At 41.0% G+C, this 17,786-nt stretch overlaps 2 protein-coding genes across 4 annotated transcripts in view; one reads left to right on the top strand and one right to left on the bottom strand.

The window, feature by feature from the left end:
- The first annotated feature begins 764 nt into the window (after nucleotides 1-764).
- On the top strand, nucleotides 765-11,798 carry LOC138975993 (eukaryotic translation initiation factor 3 subunit I-like). Its single transcript, XM_070348788.1, has 9 exons — nucleotides 765-893; nucleotides 3,038-3,218; nucleotides 3,681-3,746; nucleotides 4,797-4,946; nucleotides 7,010-7,143; nucleotides 9,143-9,253; nucleotides 9,658-9,747; nucleotides 10,728-10,894; nucleotides 11,649-11,798. The coding sequence occupies exons 1-9, from the start codon at nucleotides 891-893 to the stop codon at nucleotides 11,728-11,730; spliced, it is 984 nt and encodes a 327-aa protein (XP_070204889.1). The 5' UTR covers nucleotides 765-890; the 3' UTR covers nucleotides 11,731-11,798.
- Nucleotides 11,799-11,846: 48 nt separating this feature from the next.
- Nucleotides 11,847-17,786, bottom strand: part of LOC138975991 (probable ATP-dependent DNA helicase HFM1) — a 57,051-nt gene continuing 51,111 nt past the window's right edge. For 2 of the 3 annotated variants that reach the window (XM_070348781.1, XM_070348782.1), the window contains exons 31-36: nucleotides 17,300-17,562; nucleotides 15,642-16,662; nucleotides 14,878-15,052; nucleotides 14,544-14,563; nucleotides 12,964-13,057; nucleotides 11,847-12,488 (exon numbers count right to left, since the gene is read on the bottom strand). In XM_070348781.1, coding sequence (XP_070204882.1) covers nucleotides 12,440-12,488; nucleotides 12,964-13,057; nucleotides 14,544-14,563; nucleotides 14,878-15,052; nucleotides 15,642-16,662; nucleotides 17,300-17,562 — 1,622 coding nt within the window. In that variant the 3' untranslated portion in view covers nucleotides 11,847-12,439. The remainder of the gene's footprint in view (nucleotides 12,489-12,963; nucleotides 13,058-14,543; nucleotides 14,564-14,877; nucleotides 15,053-15,641; nucleotides 16,663-17,299; nucleotides 17,563-17,786) is intronic. The other variant, XM_070348783.1, reaches the window with a different exon arrangement.

The raw sequence follows: 17,786 nt of genomic DNA, 5'->3' as shown, positions 1-17,786 counted from the left end.
GTTTCTGTTTGAATTATTGTAATGTCTCTCTCCTATATACGTTTTCCGGTAAGCTAAACAACAAAACAATTTAAAAGTGCATCTACAAGTAAACTGCTAATAGATGAATACTGATTAAATTAAAAACGACACACACAGATGAAAGTCAATCTTGAAGAGCAGCATTTCAGTGTAAATGAACAGTTCGTTTAATTGTTAGATTTTATCTAAAGTTCAACATCGGCAGCTCAAAATGACTCGATTTGGTTGGTAAATATCATTGATTTGTTTCCCCCGTGTTCTTTTCTCTCTACGTCTGTTTCCTTATGCTTAAAATAAACATTTGCATGATAACAATTGAATTAGTCATTATAAAAAAAATGCTTGCTTCTTTTTTCCTTGTTTATTCCTTTCTTTCGTTAAAACAAACAACAACAAAAACATAATTTCACGTTTCCAGGAACATTAAATTACGCAGTTTTGTACCGAGGCAGAATTGTCAAAACCTATTGTGTGATTAAATAAGCCATTTCCCAAACGAAGCATAGATCGAACTGCGTTATTGTTTTGTTGGGTTGTTTTTTTAATTATTTTATTCTTAAATAAAATTGCAACCGTGATTTCAACTTAATCATTACTAAGCATCACTTGTTGGATGTCTGAATGGCTCTATCTGGAACTTGAAGGTACTCAAATCAAACGTTATCAGCGCAGAAATATTGATCACTTTCCTTTCCATGCGAGGCCGTCTGCATTTTTCTCCTGATTTGAGAGAGAGAGAGAGAGAGAGAGAGAGAGAGAGATTAGAAACTTTACCCAGAAGTCCGCATTAAGCTTACCAACAAAGGGAGAGCACTTCTTTATACTTCCGGCCATAATTACATGTGTGGTTGCAACAGATTTCTTTCAAGATGGTAAGGTTTATTCGATCATTTCAATATTAAATGAATCTAATTCGGATTTCCGTTGTTAATAGTCTTGTTGTAATAGTGTTTACGTATATTTAGAGTGCTAAAATTACAGTACGCCTCCAAGATTGTTAGTGTTAATAATGACAATATTGTCCTGTCTTTTCCCCCGTGAGCCTGGAAAATTGTGCGCAGTGTTTGTCAAATTTTACATTATTCGTGAATTCCAGTTATAATATTTATAACTCGATACAGATTTAGCGAACCATCTCCACTGTAAGCGAGAAACACACGAGGAAGATGGATTGTGATTGGATTAGGGCTGGCAGACTTATTATAACTATATAAGTATAAGGTATAGGCCTACTTCATTCAATTATTTTTTCACCACGATTCATGAACCAGAGACCCCAAACCGCTGATTTAAGAGATACAGGAAATGGTAGTAAATTATTTTTAAGGATACTAATTGTATTACATACATTAAATCCCGAAAGCAAGGAGAAAGATCTTAGAAGTAATAGGTAGGGGCTACTGTTAGTGTTACGCCTGTCACTGTTGTAACCCGCTCACTGCAGGCTTCGGTTACACCTTTTACAGGAGTCGTAGAGTCACTCGGCCAGACTTTGATTACGGCGCGGCGTGATCCTACCCGGACATTCTCTAGTTACGACATGACGCCATTTTACTGTCGTAACACGCTCACTATTATTCATGTCCCTTGTTAGGACATACTTGTATACATGTACTTGTGGTTGATTTTCCAGATATCCTCTCAGTGATTGAGGCTTATATGAGGCTCAGTGATTATAGATTTCACTGTTCCTTTAACGGGTTTATTCCGTATTTTTATCTGTACTAATGGTACAGGTGAATGTGGGGAGTGAAGTAGTTTGTTCAACCCATCCCGTTATTTTGTTTTTCCAAACAAGGAATCATTTGTGTATGATTTGTGGTGGAATTTCCTCCATGGTGTGTACTAGGATGTACTGTACTGAAGGTACTATGCTATGGGTTATATTTTTCCCGTATGTGTACTATGCGTGCAGGTTAATTGGAGGGAAAATGTAGTGGTTGTTTGTTTGCATCAGATGGTTTCGTCCTCCATTGATGCAGGCATAGTCCAACTCGCCAAACTGCAATGCTTCATTGAAAGTCTTTCTGGGGGCTCGTTTGCGCTGCACATGCAGGGTTCGCGATGACCGAATTTAGGCGGCTGGACCGAGATAACTTTTTGCAACCTGTCGAAGGACTCGAACGTACTTCCTACTGTCAAAACTGCTTCGCTGTGAAGTCCGCTATCCATGACTAAAGTAAACCGGCTTGCATACGGGTAGAAACGCACCACTTCTAATGAACTGTTGAACACGTCTGTCCTCACTCGACCCACGCTTTAAAATGGCCGCCCAAACCGGATCAAACCGGAAGTAGAGCGCGGCCCTGGCGGGGAAATGCTTTGTGGCGTAGTCAAAGCAAAGAAGGGAAAAGTTACGGGCGGCGTAAGTGTAGCCACTGGGGAAGTAATAAGACTACTACTACTAGTATTAGGGTTTAACATCCTCTTAGACCAACTGGACTATATTGGGTCAGGTATTGGTAATACGCTGAAGATATGGTGTGATACTTTGATTCGAGCAAGCTCTCTGTGGCTGTCTTCTTCGACACACCAGCATTGGGTTTGTCTCGTCAAAGTATCGAAATACGATCATGATAATCAGAGACGAGAGATGATGCATGCGTGTCTTCGTGTTTTCCAAGCCCTGAGACTTTCGCTGTGAACGTGGGATTTTTTTTCGTGCGCATGTGTGCACATGGGGGTGTTCGGACACCGAAGAGAGTCTGCACAAAGTTGACTCCGAGAAATAAATCTCTCACCGAACGTGGGGATCGAACCCACGCTGATAGCGACCAACTGGCTACAAAGCCAGCGCGCTATCAACTGAGCTACGTCCCCGCCCCAAGTAATAAGACGCACAGAACAAAGAAAAGAGAAGTGACGGTGACAAAAATGAATATATCTTGCTTTAGCGAGTTTAGGACGTAAAGAACTATGTTTATCAACCTTGTGACACAGATCTGTTGACTGTACTTTTCTTTCCAGTCCCCATGTCAAATTGAAGCTATATTTTTGTGTGTCTTTGTTTCTGCAGAAGCCTATTATGCTCCATGGCCACGAACGGTCCATCACGCAGATCAAGTACAACCGTGAAGGTGACTTGATATACTCCTGTGCAAAAGATTCACAGCCGAACGTGTGGTATTCCCTGAATGGCGAACGTCTGGGCACATTTGACGGACACAATGGTGCCGTTTGGTGCATTGATGTTGACTGTATCCTTGGCTTCACTTACAGATGATTGATTTAGCCCTTGATTTAATTGTGAGCAGTAACTTTCTAGCAGTAGACATAAATTATAACTCGTGTTTATCTTGTTGTTGTTGTTTTTTGGTGGGTTTTTTAAATGGAAGGGTAAGGGTTGTTGCTTAAAGTAAACTTTTTCAGCTCTTGCAGCCTTGCTAAGAATTTTAATTTTATCAGTAGTGTAGCGCTGAAATGTTGAATAATCTCTTTTGCAATGTTATGTTTTGTATTTGGTTCTACAACAGGTATTCAAGTTTAAAACGAAAGCGTTAAGATGGAGAATTGAGTCAATCAGCTGAAACCAAAGTAGGACATTTCACAAACGGTTGTTTTCAGCATGTTTAAGGTTGCCGGTGCTGGTGCTGTCTCAGTATGAATTATAGCTTTAGGCTGAAAACCCACTATCCAGTTTGCCTTGACAGCTTTGTCAGGGAACACAACTAAAGTGCTAACAGGGGCTGCCGACAACACCTGCAAACTGTGGGATGCTCAGACAGGTGAGCCTTCTGTGTGTTTCAACTCCACCCCAACCCTTTGTCATATCCTTATGTATTCCTGATGCTCCCGGCTTAGATACAAGGCGGAAATTTCCCGACATGTTGATTTCTCACTGTTTGAATTAAGCGCAGGAGCTGGCTTACGCTGAGCTCCTGTAAGGCTTTTGCCAAGAAAGTAACTTGCTTTTTTGTAAAGGTTTCTGGCTTACCGCTCCAAAGTGAAAATTGAAAGTCTGCACACAGAGTTAATAATTATGTTAACATTTAAAAATTTAGAAATAAAAAATGAATGCTAAGTTTACACAGTGAGTGCTGATTGTATAACTATAACTTTAAAGGTGGTCGTCTAGATTTTTGCTTTTTTTTCAATAATCTTATGGTTACATTTTGCTAAAAAGTTATGTCAGATGATGAATGAACCATGGGGAAAAAAGTTATAGAAAAAAAAAATGTAAAAAAAGATTTTATTTTTGGGTAGCGTGACTCACGTTTCCAATATTTTGTTTTCTGTTTGCTGAGAACATGTGCTTTGCCTTAAAATACTGACCAATCAAATTCATGTCACTATGCTTATAGCCACGCCCAAACAAGTGCGGCAACACTGGAGCGCTGTCCACGCTTTTTTTTAAACGCACGAAATGCACGGGATTTGAGAGGAGTTTTGCGCTTGGCATTTTCCAAATAAGGATATCCTACTATGAGTACTACGCTGGAATACTACAATGAATTTTCAAACGGCTACACTGGCTTCGTCTTTCCTGATCGAAAGGGGGTGTATTGTTGATATGTGTAGATAATAGACTCTGCATTTTAATGGTCAAATGGCGATTTCGGTATAAAAATGTAGACAAGGACCTTTAAGTAAAGAATAAATCAAGCAGATTAGACTTCAAGCACCTGCCCTGATATTGTTCAGTGTTACCGTTTCAGATGAATTCCGTTTTATATTTGAGATGAATTCAAAATCTGTTTGCTTGGTCTACACATATATGACAAGATGATAGTTTCTGTTTCGTCATAGCTTTGACTGATTATCTGTTGATTTGACAGGTCAGTGTGTGAGCACTCTGGAGACGAAAACAGCGGTCAGAAGTTGTGGGTTTTCCTTCAGCGCCAACTACATCATGCTCACCACAGACAAGACCATGGGTCATCCTTGTGAGATTTTCATCTTCGATGTCCGCGATGGTGGCCAGCTTCGTGAGTTTGCTTGTTTTTTGAGTCACTTGAGAAAAAGTGACTCTATGTAATCGGTCAGTGTTAGTCTGTCCGGCCGGCCGTCCGGCCGGCCGTCCGTAGACACCACCTTAACGTTGGACTTTTCTCGGAAACTATCAAAGCGATCGGGCTCATATTTTGTTTAGTCGTGACCTCCAATGACCTCTACACTTTAACGATGGTTTCGTTGACCTTTGACCTTTTTCAAGGTCACAGGTCAGCGTCAAAGGAAAAATTAGACATTTTATATCTTTGACAAAGTTCATCGGATGTGATTGAAACTTTGTAGGATTATTCTTTACATCAAAGTATTTACATCTGTAGCCTTTTACGAACGTTATCAGAAAAACAAGGGAGATAACTAGCCTTTTCTGTTCGGCAACACACAACTTAACGTTGGGCTTTTCTCGGAAACTATAAAAGTGACCGGGCTCAAATTTTATGTGAACGTGACTCCCAGTGACCTCTACACTTTGACGTCTGCTTTGGTGACCTTTGACCTTTTTCAAGGTCACAGGTATGTCTTGAAGGAAAAAAATTGAAATATCATATCTCTGAAACTATTCATCGGATTTGATTCAAACTTTATAGGATTATTCTTTACATCAAATTATTTACATCTGTATTGTGTTGTGAATAGCAATTTCTTCCTGTCCATCTGATGCCTCATATAATATTCAGAACTGCGAAAGTGACTCGATCGAGCGTTTGCTCTTCTTGTTTTTGTTTGATATAATAATATTGATCTGCAAGACAGTGAAATATAGATAGTAGAGTGAAAAGTGATGGAAGCATGTGACTGAATATGTTCAACCTCAAGCGTGTTTTGATGCAGACACCTGTTCATGCCGTGGGTTTATATTGCAGAATGAAAAAGCACTAATCTTTTGAGTTGTTTACACACTGAGAACATGCTACGGTTGTTGTTTGTTTTGTCTTCATCATACATCAGGGGTGGGACTCTCTTGTGATGAAAAAAGAGGAAATCCCTTTTTTCTAGGGGTGTTCGGGGGCATGCCCCCCCCGAATTTTTTTCAAATGGTACATTAAAATTTGTGAAATCTGGTGCATTCTGAAAGTAAAATCATACTTGTTTGGATCAGGTAAAGACATGCTCCTCGCCCACCTAAAACAATCCCAACTAAACAACAACAAAAAACACTTTCACACAACAATGGTAACAGTGTAATGGTGCATATTTACGTAATGAACCATGTATCCATAATCCAATACTGGCAAAAATGTAATGGTATGATCCAAGTGACGCCCCAATACATTGAAGCTCAAAATTACTGTTAGTTATCAGGAGTTTTCAGTCAGCACAATTTAACTCTCAAGCCTCCAGTGTTCTGTTCCATCTTTACTTCTCTCCATATCATTCAGTCAACAAGTTATAGATACTGTGATGAATTCTCCAATAAGTTCTTTATCAACCTTCTCCCCTGTCCAATCCCATCTCCACTTGTTTTTCAAACTTTCATCCAATGTTGAACATTTGCTTCGTTCGACAATGTCTTTGCGGTGTGCCATTTTGTTTCGCAAACCGGAAAAGACAAAGACTGTACCAAATACGATTCCGAACTGTTTGAGAAATAAATGCCGTTTGAGAATAAAATCGTTAAATATGATTTGACGCGGAAAAATAGATTACTCCAGCGGAATTCGTAAGTTGCGTCCACGGAAATTTGCGGAAGAGTCCCACCCCTGATACATAGAGGTTGTTATTTTCTATCAGTATCTGTTCGTTTTAGCTGAAAACGTGAATCCGAAGTATCTTCATGTTTCCGTCAATGATTGATGTTTTGTATTAAAGTTCACATTGAGGACAGCCATCAATTCAAAGTTATAGCTTTGAGTGTCTGCAACTTTCTGAGGTGCATTTTTAAAGAAGAAAAAAAGCACACAATAAAGAGACAATGTCTAGTAAAAATGGTTCTCTGTAGTTTCTTATCAGCAAGCTGGAATTCCAGCATCTGACATAACCACATACACCCATGACATGCTGATGGCACTCATCTTCATACGAGCTGTCTTTCTGCTTTCAGTGAGTGGAGATCCCCTGCAGAAGGTGTCTATCCCCATCAGTGACTCCAAGATCACATCGGCCATCTGGGCTGGCTTGGACGAGAACATCCTGACAGGACATGAGAACGGGGAGTTGAGACAGTATGAGATGAAGGTAAGGTCTCTTGTCCGTCTCCAGAGATTAACATGCCACTTCACAGTATTGGCGTTAACCGGTAATTACCGGTATTTTACCGGTTGAATTGAGAAAATACCGGAAGATAATTGGCTGCCGGTATAACCTACCGATTGATTTTTAGAACTACAGCAGTCTCTCATGAACGGACACCCTTGGGCCATAGCAAAACTGTCCGTACATTGCAGGTGTCCGGTCAGGGGAGGGGTGACCACACCACCCCCTCCCCCATACACTCACACAAACAACAGGATTGAGTCTATGCTAATCACTTCTTGTGGCTACTAAACAATAACAATAAACTCCTAATACTTCTTTAAACGTTTTGTAAAAATGATTTGAATGAAAAGTGTTGAAAAGAAGAGATATAATAAATCCTCAAGGCAGTGAACACACTCACCATGCACTGACATACGAAAGCAGCCACACAAACACAGCACAGAGGAGCCTGTGCAGATGCTTTGCAAGAATAAGCTTGAAAACCAGTTTGAATAAATAGCAGCAGATAGAGCTGCATGTCATAATCATATAATTTATTTTCTTCTTGTCTGGCTTTATTGACTGCATGCCGATCATGTGGCATGGCAGTGACTTTTCACTCTTCAGTCGGAAATACACTGTACATAACACAGCTCCCACTCTCCCTCACTAATACTAGGCTACCCCAGTGACAACTGATGCTTGGAAATTGTGTGGAAGAGTACACCTCTCTATTTCTCTCCAATGCTCTTCCTGCTGACATGCAGTGACACCCCACAGAGTTTAGCCAGCTACCCACCCACCCACCCACCCCTCTCTCTCACCACTCCAGCCATGTACTGTTTGGGGCTGTGGCCAGAGAGGCCAGCTGCACTGTTCACTCAGAGCAAAACCAGTTGACTGTGTCGTAACTTTTGACAAAGCAAGACAACTGAAGGGTTCACAGATTAGGCAACCGACTCACTGGTCAAGGCTGAGGGGAAACAAGAGTATCTTGTCAATCAGTGAAAGAGGTTACACACAGACACACGATGCTGAGAACTGTGGCCGGTTTTTCACTCTCTTTCGCTCAGGACCTTCATCGACTGTGGTTTCTGTTGTTTACGTCCAACAGACAAGAATAAAGAGCACAGTGCAGTTTCATGTTGGCATCTTCGCATGTACTCCACTCCTGACCAAAACTACCCCCCCCCCCTCCTGATGGGTACACGTGCACTCAAGTTATCAGTGACAGTCATCACGCCATTGCGGCTGTGATCTTTGTACCAAGAGCCGGACTGCTCTGTTATCGATTGTGTTGTGGTGAAAATTTGACGGGGCCGTACATTGCAGGGACTGCTGTACCGTTTTTTTCACTGGTATAACAACGAAACCAGAGTTGGACTCTTACTGGTTCCAATGACCAGCCTACCTTTTTTTCTGGATAGTTTTCATCATAAAAGTTTGTGTACCAGTTTGAAAAAATATTAGCGCTATCGCTGCTTCACAACCCTCTGAATACCTCAAAGTGTTTTGTAGGATATTTTAGTGATAGCTTTTCAGAACTTTCCTTTTTGGTTTTACAGAACCTGTTGTGGCGAACATCTGCCCACAAAGACCACCCCAATTGAAGAATCCCTGACCAGGTTTTTTAGCTGTATTATCCACCTTTCCAAAGCAACATACTGTCTTTAACAACCATTTTGGGTGGTCGTTGTAGATATTATCGTGACATTATAGGCCAGTCAGTATGAGGGGTGAGTCTGAAACACATGGATGGACAAGGAGAACGGTTGGAAAGTTTGCTTCAATAAAAGAAGAGAGCATTTACTCTGTCACACCCCACACAAACCAGACAGCGTTATTTTGGGATTTTGTCTCTTTATGTGTGTCATTGTGGTAGAATAGCAGTCAAGTTTACTGAATTGAGGGAAAAAGTGTAAGTTATAGGACTAAGAGACGAATTGTGCCAGATGATAACTGTGCATGTGTGACATGTTTGCTCCTTTGTGTGCTGCAGACTGGAGACATGCTGAATACCAGCAAGGGGCACAACAAACAGATCAACGACATCCAGCCCTCCAAGGATGGGATGTTCTTCATCACTGCGTCCAAAGACTTCACAGCCAAAGTAAGCAACAATCAGATTTTATTCCCTGAATTCCTGAGTTATGTTCTTACCAGTCTACCCTGTTGTCCAAAGACTTCACAGCCAAAGTAAGCAACAATCAGATTTTATTCCCTGAATTCCGGAGTTATTTTCTTACCAGTCTACCCTGTTATTTTGATTGTTGTGTTGAATGACATACAATCTCACTTAGATTCTGCTTGTGCTTGTTAGTATCAGTAAGCACAGTAGACTTTTGATTACAGGAAAGTAAAGATTAGACCTGTTGAATACTTACTGCCAATAACATTTTATAAGACTTCCATATTTTTAAGTCTTGGAAATTAACAGAAATTAATCATGAAAATTAGTGTTATTACTCGTCAGTTTCACATGTGATTTCTACAAGTGACTTTTGCTCTTTTCAGCTCTTCGACATGGAGACCCTGGAGCCTTTGAAGACATACAAGACAGAGCGACCTGTGAACTCTGCATCTATATCGCCACTCTTTGATCATGTATGTACTACATTCTGAATCTTTTGCAAATCGCATATTTGAAATGTTTTATTTTGACAGGGTGTATAAATCTTAGCATAGCTTGTGTGGGAATCATTAATTTAATGTATTTTCACAGCTGACATCTAAAAATACCAGAAGAAAAAACATCAGCCACCTGTTAGACCCAGTGGGTATTTCTTTTGGACAATCTCATTTAAAAATGACCCCCCGCGGGTTAGGGGGAGTCCCATATTGGTTGGGACGAGAAAGAATTTACCCGATGCTCCCCAGCATGTTGTAAGAGGCGACTAACGGATTCTGTTTCTCCTTTTACCCTTGTTAAGTGTTTCTTGTATAGAATATAGTCCATTTTTGTAAAGATTTTAGTCAAGCAGTATGTAAGAAATGTTAAGTCCTTTGTACTGGAAACTTGCATTCTCCCAGTAAGGTAATATATTGTACTACGTTGCAAGCCCCTGGAGCAAATTTTTGATTAGTGCTTTTGTGAACAAGAAACAATTGACAAGTGGCTCTATCCCATCTTCCCCCTTCCCCCGATATAACCTTCGTGGTTAAAAACGACGTTAAACACCAAATAAAGAAAGAAAGAAAGATTTAAAAATGTAACCTCCTGCACGTTTTAAACTCAGTTTCTGTGTGCGGCAAAATGTGTCCTTGTTTAAAAATATTGTTTTGAAATATTGTTTGCACCTTTACCGTTTCTGCTGGGAATTGCCCTTGTAAAAATAATCCTCTGAAAATTGCTCGCACCTTCATTGTTTTTGTGTATCTGCGGACATACTGTTGTGATTTTTCTTTGCCACAAGGTGGTTCTGCTGGGAATTGTGCTTTTAAAAGTAATCCTGAAAATTGGTTTCACCTTCATTTTTGTGTGTGTATCTGCTGACATACCTTCATTGTTTTTGTGTATCTGCTGACATACCTTCATTGTTTTTGTGTATCTGCTGTCATACGGTTGTGATTTATCTTTCCACTAGGTTGTACTGGGTGGCGGTCAGGAAGCCATGTCTGTGACAACTACGTCCACAAGGATAGGAAAGTTTGACGCTCGCTTCTTCCACGAGATCTTCGAGGAGGAGTACGGCAGCGTCAAGGGACATTTCGGACCCATCAACAGTCTCTCTTTTCACCCAGACGGAAAGAGGTGGGTGTGGTAGAATGCTATTTGTAGTCAACTGTGATGATAGTGGGTGAAAAGGTGTTGTGAACCATGTGCACTGTGGTGATAGTGGGTGAAAAGGGGTCGTGAACCCTGTGCACTGTGGCGATAGTGGGTGAAAAGGGGTCGTGAACCCTGTGCACTGTGGTGATAGTGGGTGAAAAGGAGTCGTGAACCCTGTGCACTGTGGTGATAGTGGGTGAAAAGGGGTCATGAACCATGTGCACTGTGGTGATAGTGGGTGAAAAGGGGTCGTGAACCCTGTGCACTGTGGTGATAGTGGGTGAAAAGGGGTCGTGAACCCTGTGCACTGTGGTGATAGTGGGTGAAAAGGGGTCGTGAACCCTGTGCACTGTGGTGATAGTGGGTGAAAAGGGGTCGTGAACCATGTGCACTGTGGTGATAGTGGGTGAAAAGGGGTCGTGTGCACTGTGGTGATAGTGGGTGTAAAGGGGTCGTGAACCATGTGCACTGTGGTGATAGTGGATGAAAAGGGGTCGTGAACCATGTGCACTGTGGTGATAGTGGGTGAAAAGGGGTCGTGAACCCTGTGCACTGTGGTGATAGTGGGTGAAAAGGGGTCGTGAACCCTGTGCACTGTGGTGATAGTGGGTGAAAAGGGGTCGTGAATCATGCCAGTGTAGATGTGGGTAGTAAATGGGAGATGTTAGAAAGTGTATAATAGTTATTTTCAGTTTGAAATGATGTTAACGTTTTGTTTTGTTTCCCTGTGTTACAGCTACAGCAGCGGAGGAGAGGACGGCTACGTGAGAGTGCATTACTTTGATCAAACCTACCTAGACTTTAGATTCGAGTATTAGACCATATGCACAACAGCCGTTTTTTTGTTTCAAAATCTTCTCTAATAAATCATGAACATAGTTGGAAATTTGCATTGCTGTGGGTTTGTGCATGAAACCAAGTGTGAAATACTGGCAACTGAGAGAAAAGTTTTATTTTTTAAACAGCGTGTCTAAAACAAATTAGCTCTAAAGGCACATTGCTGCCTTTCTAGAATGCATTGTGTGTGTGTGTGTTATGGACGCACACTCAATGCATTCTAGGGAGGCAACAATGTGCCTTTAGAGCTAATTTGTTTCAGACACACTGTTTCAAAAATTAAACTTTTCTCCCTAGAATGCATTCTGTGTGCGTCCATAACACACACACTCGCACACATACATACATGCAAAAACAGATGTTCAAAATATACAGTCAAAGCATATTATTAACAGCATTGCCACAAACGTGTGAAAACAAACATGGAATACTCTTCAAATCTAGCGTTCTGGGCACAATGCTCAAACTTCTGTTGTATCCTTTACAAACGCGTGTAGCGAACAGTTAACTCGCTGAAAATTAACTGTAAATCTAAGATCAACCTGAACTTGAAAGAAACTGAAACTTCCTTTTCATAACAATACGTGGGACAATTGATGCACATGTACAACATCAGACTATTTGTTCAGTGGATGACTATAATTTTGTTCATGGTCACAGCACTGGCGTAGGTCAAACCATGTACGCCGGTCAGAAGATTCCCTCCAAGAGATTTTCTGTTGTGACAGTACAGAGTTTCCTGAAACATCATTACACAATATGCATGACTGACATTTTAAATATCAAAAGCCGAAAAGAAAAAAAACCTTCAGTGTTTCCGGTGCGCAGACCAGCCCAATTATTTCTTCCCGACCCTGGAACTTTTTTTATGGGGACACAGCTTGTCTAATTTTTTGGGGGGTTGTCATCAGATTCAAACATATTATTTATTTGGCTTTGAATGCATTACATGAGCGGTGAAAATATAAAAGCGTTACAAAATAAACATGGAAAAAGATCAGTCTTATTTGCTGCCTTTAGCACACACACCACAGACAGACGGGAGCCTGCAAGTCGTGTATTAAAAAAAAAAAGTGGTTTTCTTCTTGTCGATCACACGTCTATATTGTCAGCTCGGACAGCAAGACAAATGAAACTGTCTTCTCCAGGTCCTTTAAAAAAAAAGAAAACTGAAAGAAAAAAACCAGTGGTAAATACTGAAAAATAACTCCCACCCTGAAAAGAAGGCATCAGAAGTTTTTGTAGTGCAATGACCAAGCATCTGTGGAACATGCAGCTGCCAGGCATGCACAAATTTTGTTCCTGGAACATAGGTGTCAACCTATACGGTTTGGCCGTATTGCTGTACGGGAAAAATGCATTTTTTACCCAATACGGTGTATAGGAAAATCTATACGGGCAAAAGAAGAATATACGGCGAAAAGAAAAAATTACAGCAAAGTTAAAACAAGTCGCGTAAGGCGAAAATACAATATTTAGTCAAGTAGCTGTCGAACTCACAGAATGAAACTGAACGCAATGCCATTTTACTCGTAGCATCGTCAGGCCACCGCTCATGGCAAAGGCAGTGAAATTGACAAGAAGAGCGGGGTAATAGTTGCGCTAAGAAGGATAGCACGCTTTTCAGTACCTCTCTTTGTTTTAACTTTCTGAGCGTGTTTTTAATCCAAACATATCATATCTATATGTTTTTGGAATCAGGAACCGACAAGGAATAAGATGAAAGTGTTTTTAAATTGATTTGGACAATTTAATTTTGATAATAATTTTTATATATTTAATTTTCAGAGCTTGTTTTTAATCCGAATATAACATATTTATATGTTTTTGGAATCAGCAAATGATGGAGAATAAGATAAACGTAAATTTGGATCGTTTTATAAATTTTTATTTTTTTTTACAATTTTCCGATTTTTAATGACCAAAGACATTAATTAATTTTTAAGCCACCAAGCTGAAATGCAATACCGAACCCCGGGCTTCGTCGAAGATTACTTGACCAAACTTTGAACCAATTTGGTTGAAAAATGAGGGCGTGACAGTGCCGCCTCAACTTTCACGAAAAGCCGGATATGACGTCATCAAAGACATTTATCAAAAAAATGAAAAAAACGTTCGGGGATTTCATACCCAGGAACTCTCATGTCAAATTTCATAAAGATCGGTCCAGTAGTTTAGTCTGAATCGCTCTACACACACACACACACACACACACGCACGCACACACGCACGCACATACACCACGACCCTCGTTTCGATTCCCCCTCGATGTTAAAATATTTAGTCAAAACTTGACTAAATATAATGAATGATAACAATGGAGATTGAGAGACAACGATCGACGCTTTCATGCAGACGACTCTCAAACGTTGTCATTGCGCATACTCAGACTCTTTTTCCACTTGACTTCCTATAAATCACTTCCGGTTTCCGGTACATTCTATCAAGCGTCGATCAACAAGCATGGCATCGCAAAGTTATCCTCCAGCTAAAAAGCTGAAAACTACATCGCAAAGTGGATCCGGACGACATCTTAAAGAGTGGGAGAGCCCAATTTTTAACAACGGTGCATACGCTGGATGGATTAAATCTTCATCAGAAGGCCCAGACTACTCGTTTTGTGTCCCATGCAGGAAACATGTGAAAGTGCGTGCCTCTGGATTTTACGACCTGAAGAGCCATTTTTCAACACGTGGGCACAATACAATTTTATAAGGTCTTGAGCTGTCTAATACGGTTTTGGAAGGCCTCATATAAGGGCAACACCAATGATAGGTTGACACCTATGCTGGAAGTCCTGGATGTCTTGCCTCCCTGCAACAACACGAGTCGAATCTTTTCAAATCAACATCTTGTGCGTCCACCATCAATTTATGTGTGTGTGTAACTAGTCTTTTCATAGTTTTAATAAGGACAGTCTAGTCGCATGCTATCTTCAAGGGATTATGCATGGTGGTGTCTATCATTCTATGGTATGCATCCATACATCCGGCTCTTATTATGTGTCAGAATGTAAAAGGATACACATGGTGTGTTTGGTTTTTTTACCAAATTACCTCTACCACCTCACAAACACTATAGGCACACATCTTGCTCATGTAAACACACACCAACAACTTAAAACTCACCTTTCTTGTGCTTGTGAAGAAGCTTGTGCAACGCCTCTAACCATGGGTGAAGTCAAGCCTTTCTGTTGCCATGGTGATAGCATGGGTGTAGCTGGGTTGGAGCACTGATGGTTTGGAAAGCGTGAGGGCTCTGAAAATGGCAAGCTCTCTCCTTCTGACGACTCTTGGGTGTCACCTGCCAATGAATATGGTGAAAAGTTTAGCGGAAGGGAATTTATGCACATACTCATACAGTAGAGCCCCCATTTTAAGACCCAATTCAAGACTTCCTCTTATCTAAGACCTTTCTTTTTTTACATTTTCTCTTCATAGTCTCTGTAAATGTACAGCAGTACCTGTGATGAGAGGACACCTCCCTTAAAAGGACACCTTCTCTTGTCCCTTTTTATATTATCTCTACCATTGTATACCTGTCATAAAAGGCCACCTGCAATGTAGGGACACTTTTGGCTGGTCCCAAGGGTGACCTTTCACCGCAGGTACCACTGTACCTCCTTTTTAAGACCTGATTTTTTCAGATTGTTACAGGTCTTAATAGGGGGGTTCCACTGTATTGCAAAATGAACGCTATCACTGAATTTTTTTGTATCTATTGAACTTTTAACATTAACATCACGTGTAATCTTATTTTGATTTTATGGTAATTTCATTAGACTGTCCAATTGTGTCGTATCTTTGTTTGAATGTAATAATATATTTAGATTTTTCTTGGGGGGGGGGGGGGGGGGGGGGGGGGATAAGTGTGAAATAAGATCTCCCCTCACCTTCATTTACCATAGACTCCCTGTTGGAATGGTACAGCAGTAAATCCTCCCAACCTGACCCTGTTTGACGTGCAACGTTCCTTCTCTCCTCACTGGCCTTCTTTTCTTCGGCAGTTACTCCTCGGCACTGCTCGCTGGCTGCTGGTTTTTCTCTGTTGATGTGATACAGCTGCAGATTCTCCCATCCTGATCCTGAAGGATTTGAATCTTTGTCTGCAACCTTAGTTTCTCCTTCTCCTGTGACCCCATTTGTTGCATAACGCTGTGTGATGGGTGGAATGTTTTCCTGCAAGGGTGGCGGTTTGGGGGTGTTTGTGATTCTGGGAAAGTGTGGTGTCCTTGTCCCGACTGTTGTTCTCAAGGAGGGAGTAGTGTTCCTCGTGCTTTCACCCTGAACTTGTGATGTTACTGTGCTTCGCCAATTAACGCCACAGGCACCAGGCTGATTGTCACTCATGTTATCACTCTGGTTTGGGCAAGGTGTCCCTTTCATCAAGCTTACCTGGTGGTAAGTTGAAGTATTTTGCTGTGCTGAACCAAATCTGCCATGGTAATTACCATCATTGGTACGAGTCGTGTTAGCTCTGTTTTCAGCGCCAACAGCAGAATCTGGCCTTTCTGAACCCACCATTTGTGTCTTGTTTGCACAGTCAACACTTCTCTCGCTTGTGCCTGAGGGGTAACACTGCGATGAGCTCTGAACAGGCAAGAAGACCCTTCTTCTAGCACCAGCACTGTTGATGGGCTTGTTCAAATCACAAGATGCATCGGAATCAGCAGCACTGTTCATTAAAGCTTCCATGGCTTGTTTGTTGGGAACGGCTAAGCTGGAAGTACTGGAAACACGCACAGGACCCCTTGTATCCATCTGGGATGTGTTCTGCGTGTTGCCAAATACCTTGATGTCAGGTTGGGATTGAAAGGAAACACAGCTGTTTGATGTTTTGACACTGGCGCTGCTGGCTGAGGTTCTGCTGCTTGATCCAGTCACACTTTCCTTCACATTCTGGTTTTCTGCCACCTGAAAAAATGGCATTGAATACACTGTGAAATCTGAGAAACAAAGGGACATAAGCACTCTAAATGCATAAGGCATGTGCAACAAGATTAAATGAGAGTTGTGAAAAACCAATCTCCTGGCACCTGAGAGAATGACAGGCATTGAAATGAACAAGCTACTTTCATCCTCAAATGGGTGGAACACCGTGAAAGTTCTGAAAATAGTCTCTGTTTCTGTTTAACCAAGTTAACCCTTTAGACCAGCAACCTCTATAAACACTTGTGCTATGGAGCTAAAAGCACGATCCAAGTTCTGTACTCTGCAAATGGCAAGATGGCATTTTCAACGTGCCTGGTGGGTTAAAAGACAAGACGTGGGCCTAAATTTCAATCCCAATACCCAGCTGCCAAGCTACACACCAAATTTCAGCTCAAACGACCCATACACACCAAGGATCTTAGTGCGGACAGACAAACAAATAGAGTGAAACCTTTACACCCCCAATTTGCGAGCATGTAAAGAGCCTTTGTCTTGAGTAATTCTTGAAGCTTTATTTTCTTGATATTCTGGAAACACTGAACAAGAATCATTTTGCTCAACGGAACACCAACAGATTTAAACTTTTTTTTTGGTTTAAATTGAATCTGCATTTGTTTACCCTTGGGGCTTTGTTTGGAGGTTCGTCAAAGTCATCCTCTTCCCAAAAGTCGTTGACAAGGTCACCCCATGGCACAGTTTGAAGGTCAATCTCAGGGGTCAGGTGGTCTTCTTCGACACACATCATAACAGGAAGCCTTGGAACAATGTTATGTGCAGAAGCTTGGTAGTCTTGGTGTGCAGGTGTCTTATTGGAGGGAGGTTGCTTGCTTAGCTGGTAAGCTGCAGGTTTATTGGAAGCAGAAGGGCCTGCAAAATTGGAAGCTGTAAAAAAACAAAACATTTCGATATAAACAAGGTTTTATTCAATTAAACATGATACAATAATAAAACGAGCAACAATCGAAAATTTTTAATTAAATTTTGATTTAATATAATATACTTACCCAATTCTTATGAATGCATTGACTTTAGTCCCACATGCTAGATGTCGAAAAAACCTCTCAAATTACCTGCCCTTAGTAGGGTGGTAACCAAGCTAAAAGCGA

This window comes from Littorina saxatilis, linkage group LG9 (genome assembly GCF_037325665.1).
Source record: "Littorina saxatilis isolate snail1 linkage group LG9, US_GU_Lsax_2.0, whole genome shotgun sequence".
Classification (NCBI taxonomy): Eukaryota; Metazoa; Mollusca; class Gastropoda; order Littorinimorpha; family Littorinidae; genus Littorina; species Littorina saxatilis.
The sequence above is the reverse complement of the archived record's forward strand: the minus strand, read 5'-3'. Positions and strand labels throughout refer to the sequence as shown.

Coding starts and splice junctions, on each gene's coding strand:
- LOC138975993 (XM_070348788.1), top strand. Junction 9,748..10,727: donor TATCGCCACTCTTTGATCAT/GTATGTACTACA, acceptor TCTTTCCACTAG/GTTGTACTGGGTGGCGGTCA. Junction 10,895..11,648: donor TTTCACCCAGACGGAAAGAG/GTGGGTGTGGTA, acceptor CCTGTGTTACAG/CTACAGCAGCGGAGGAGAGG.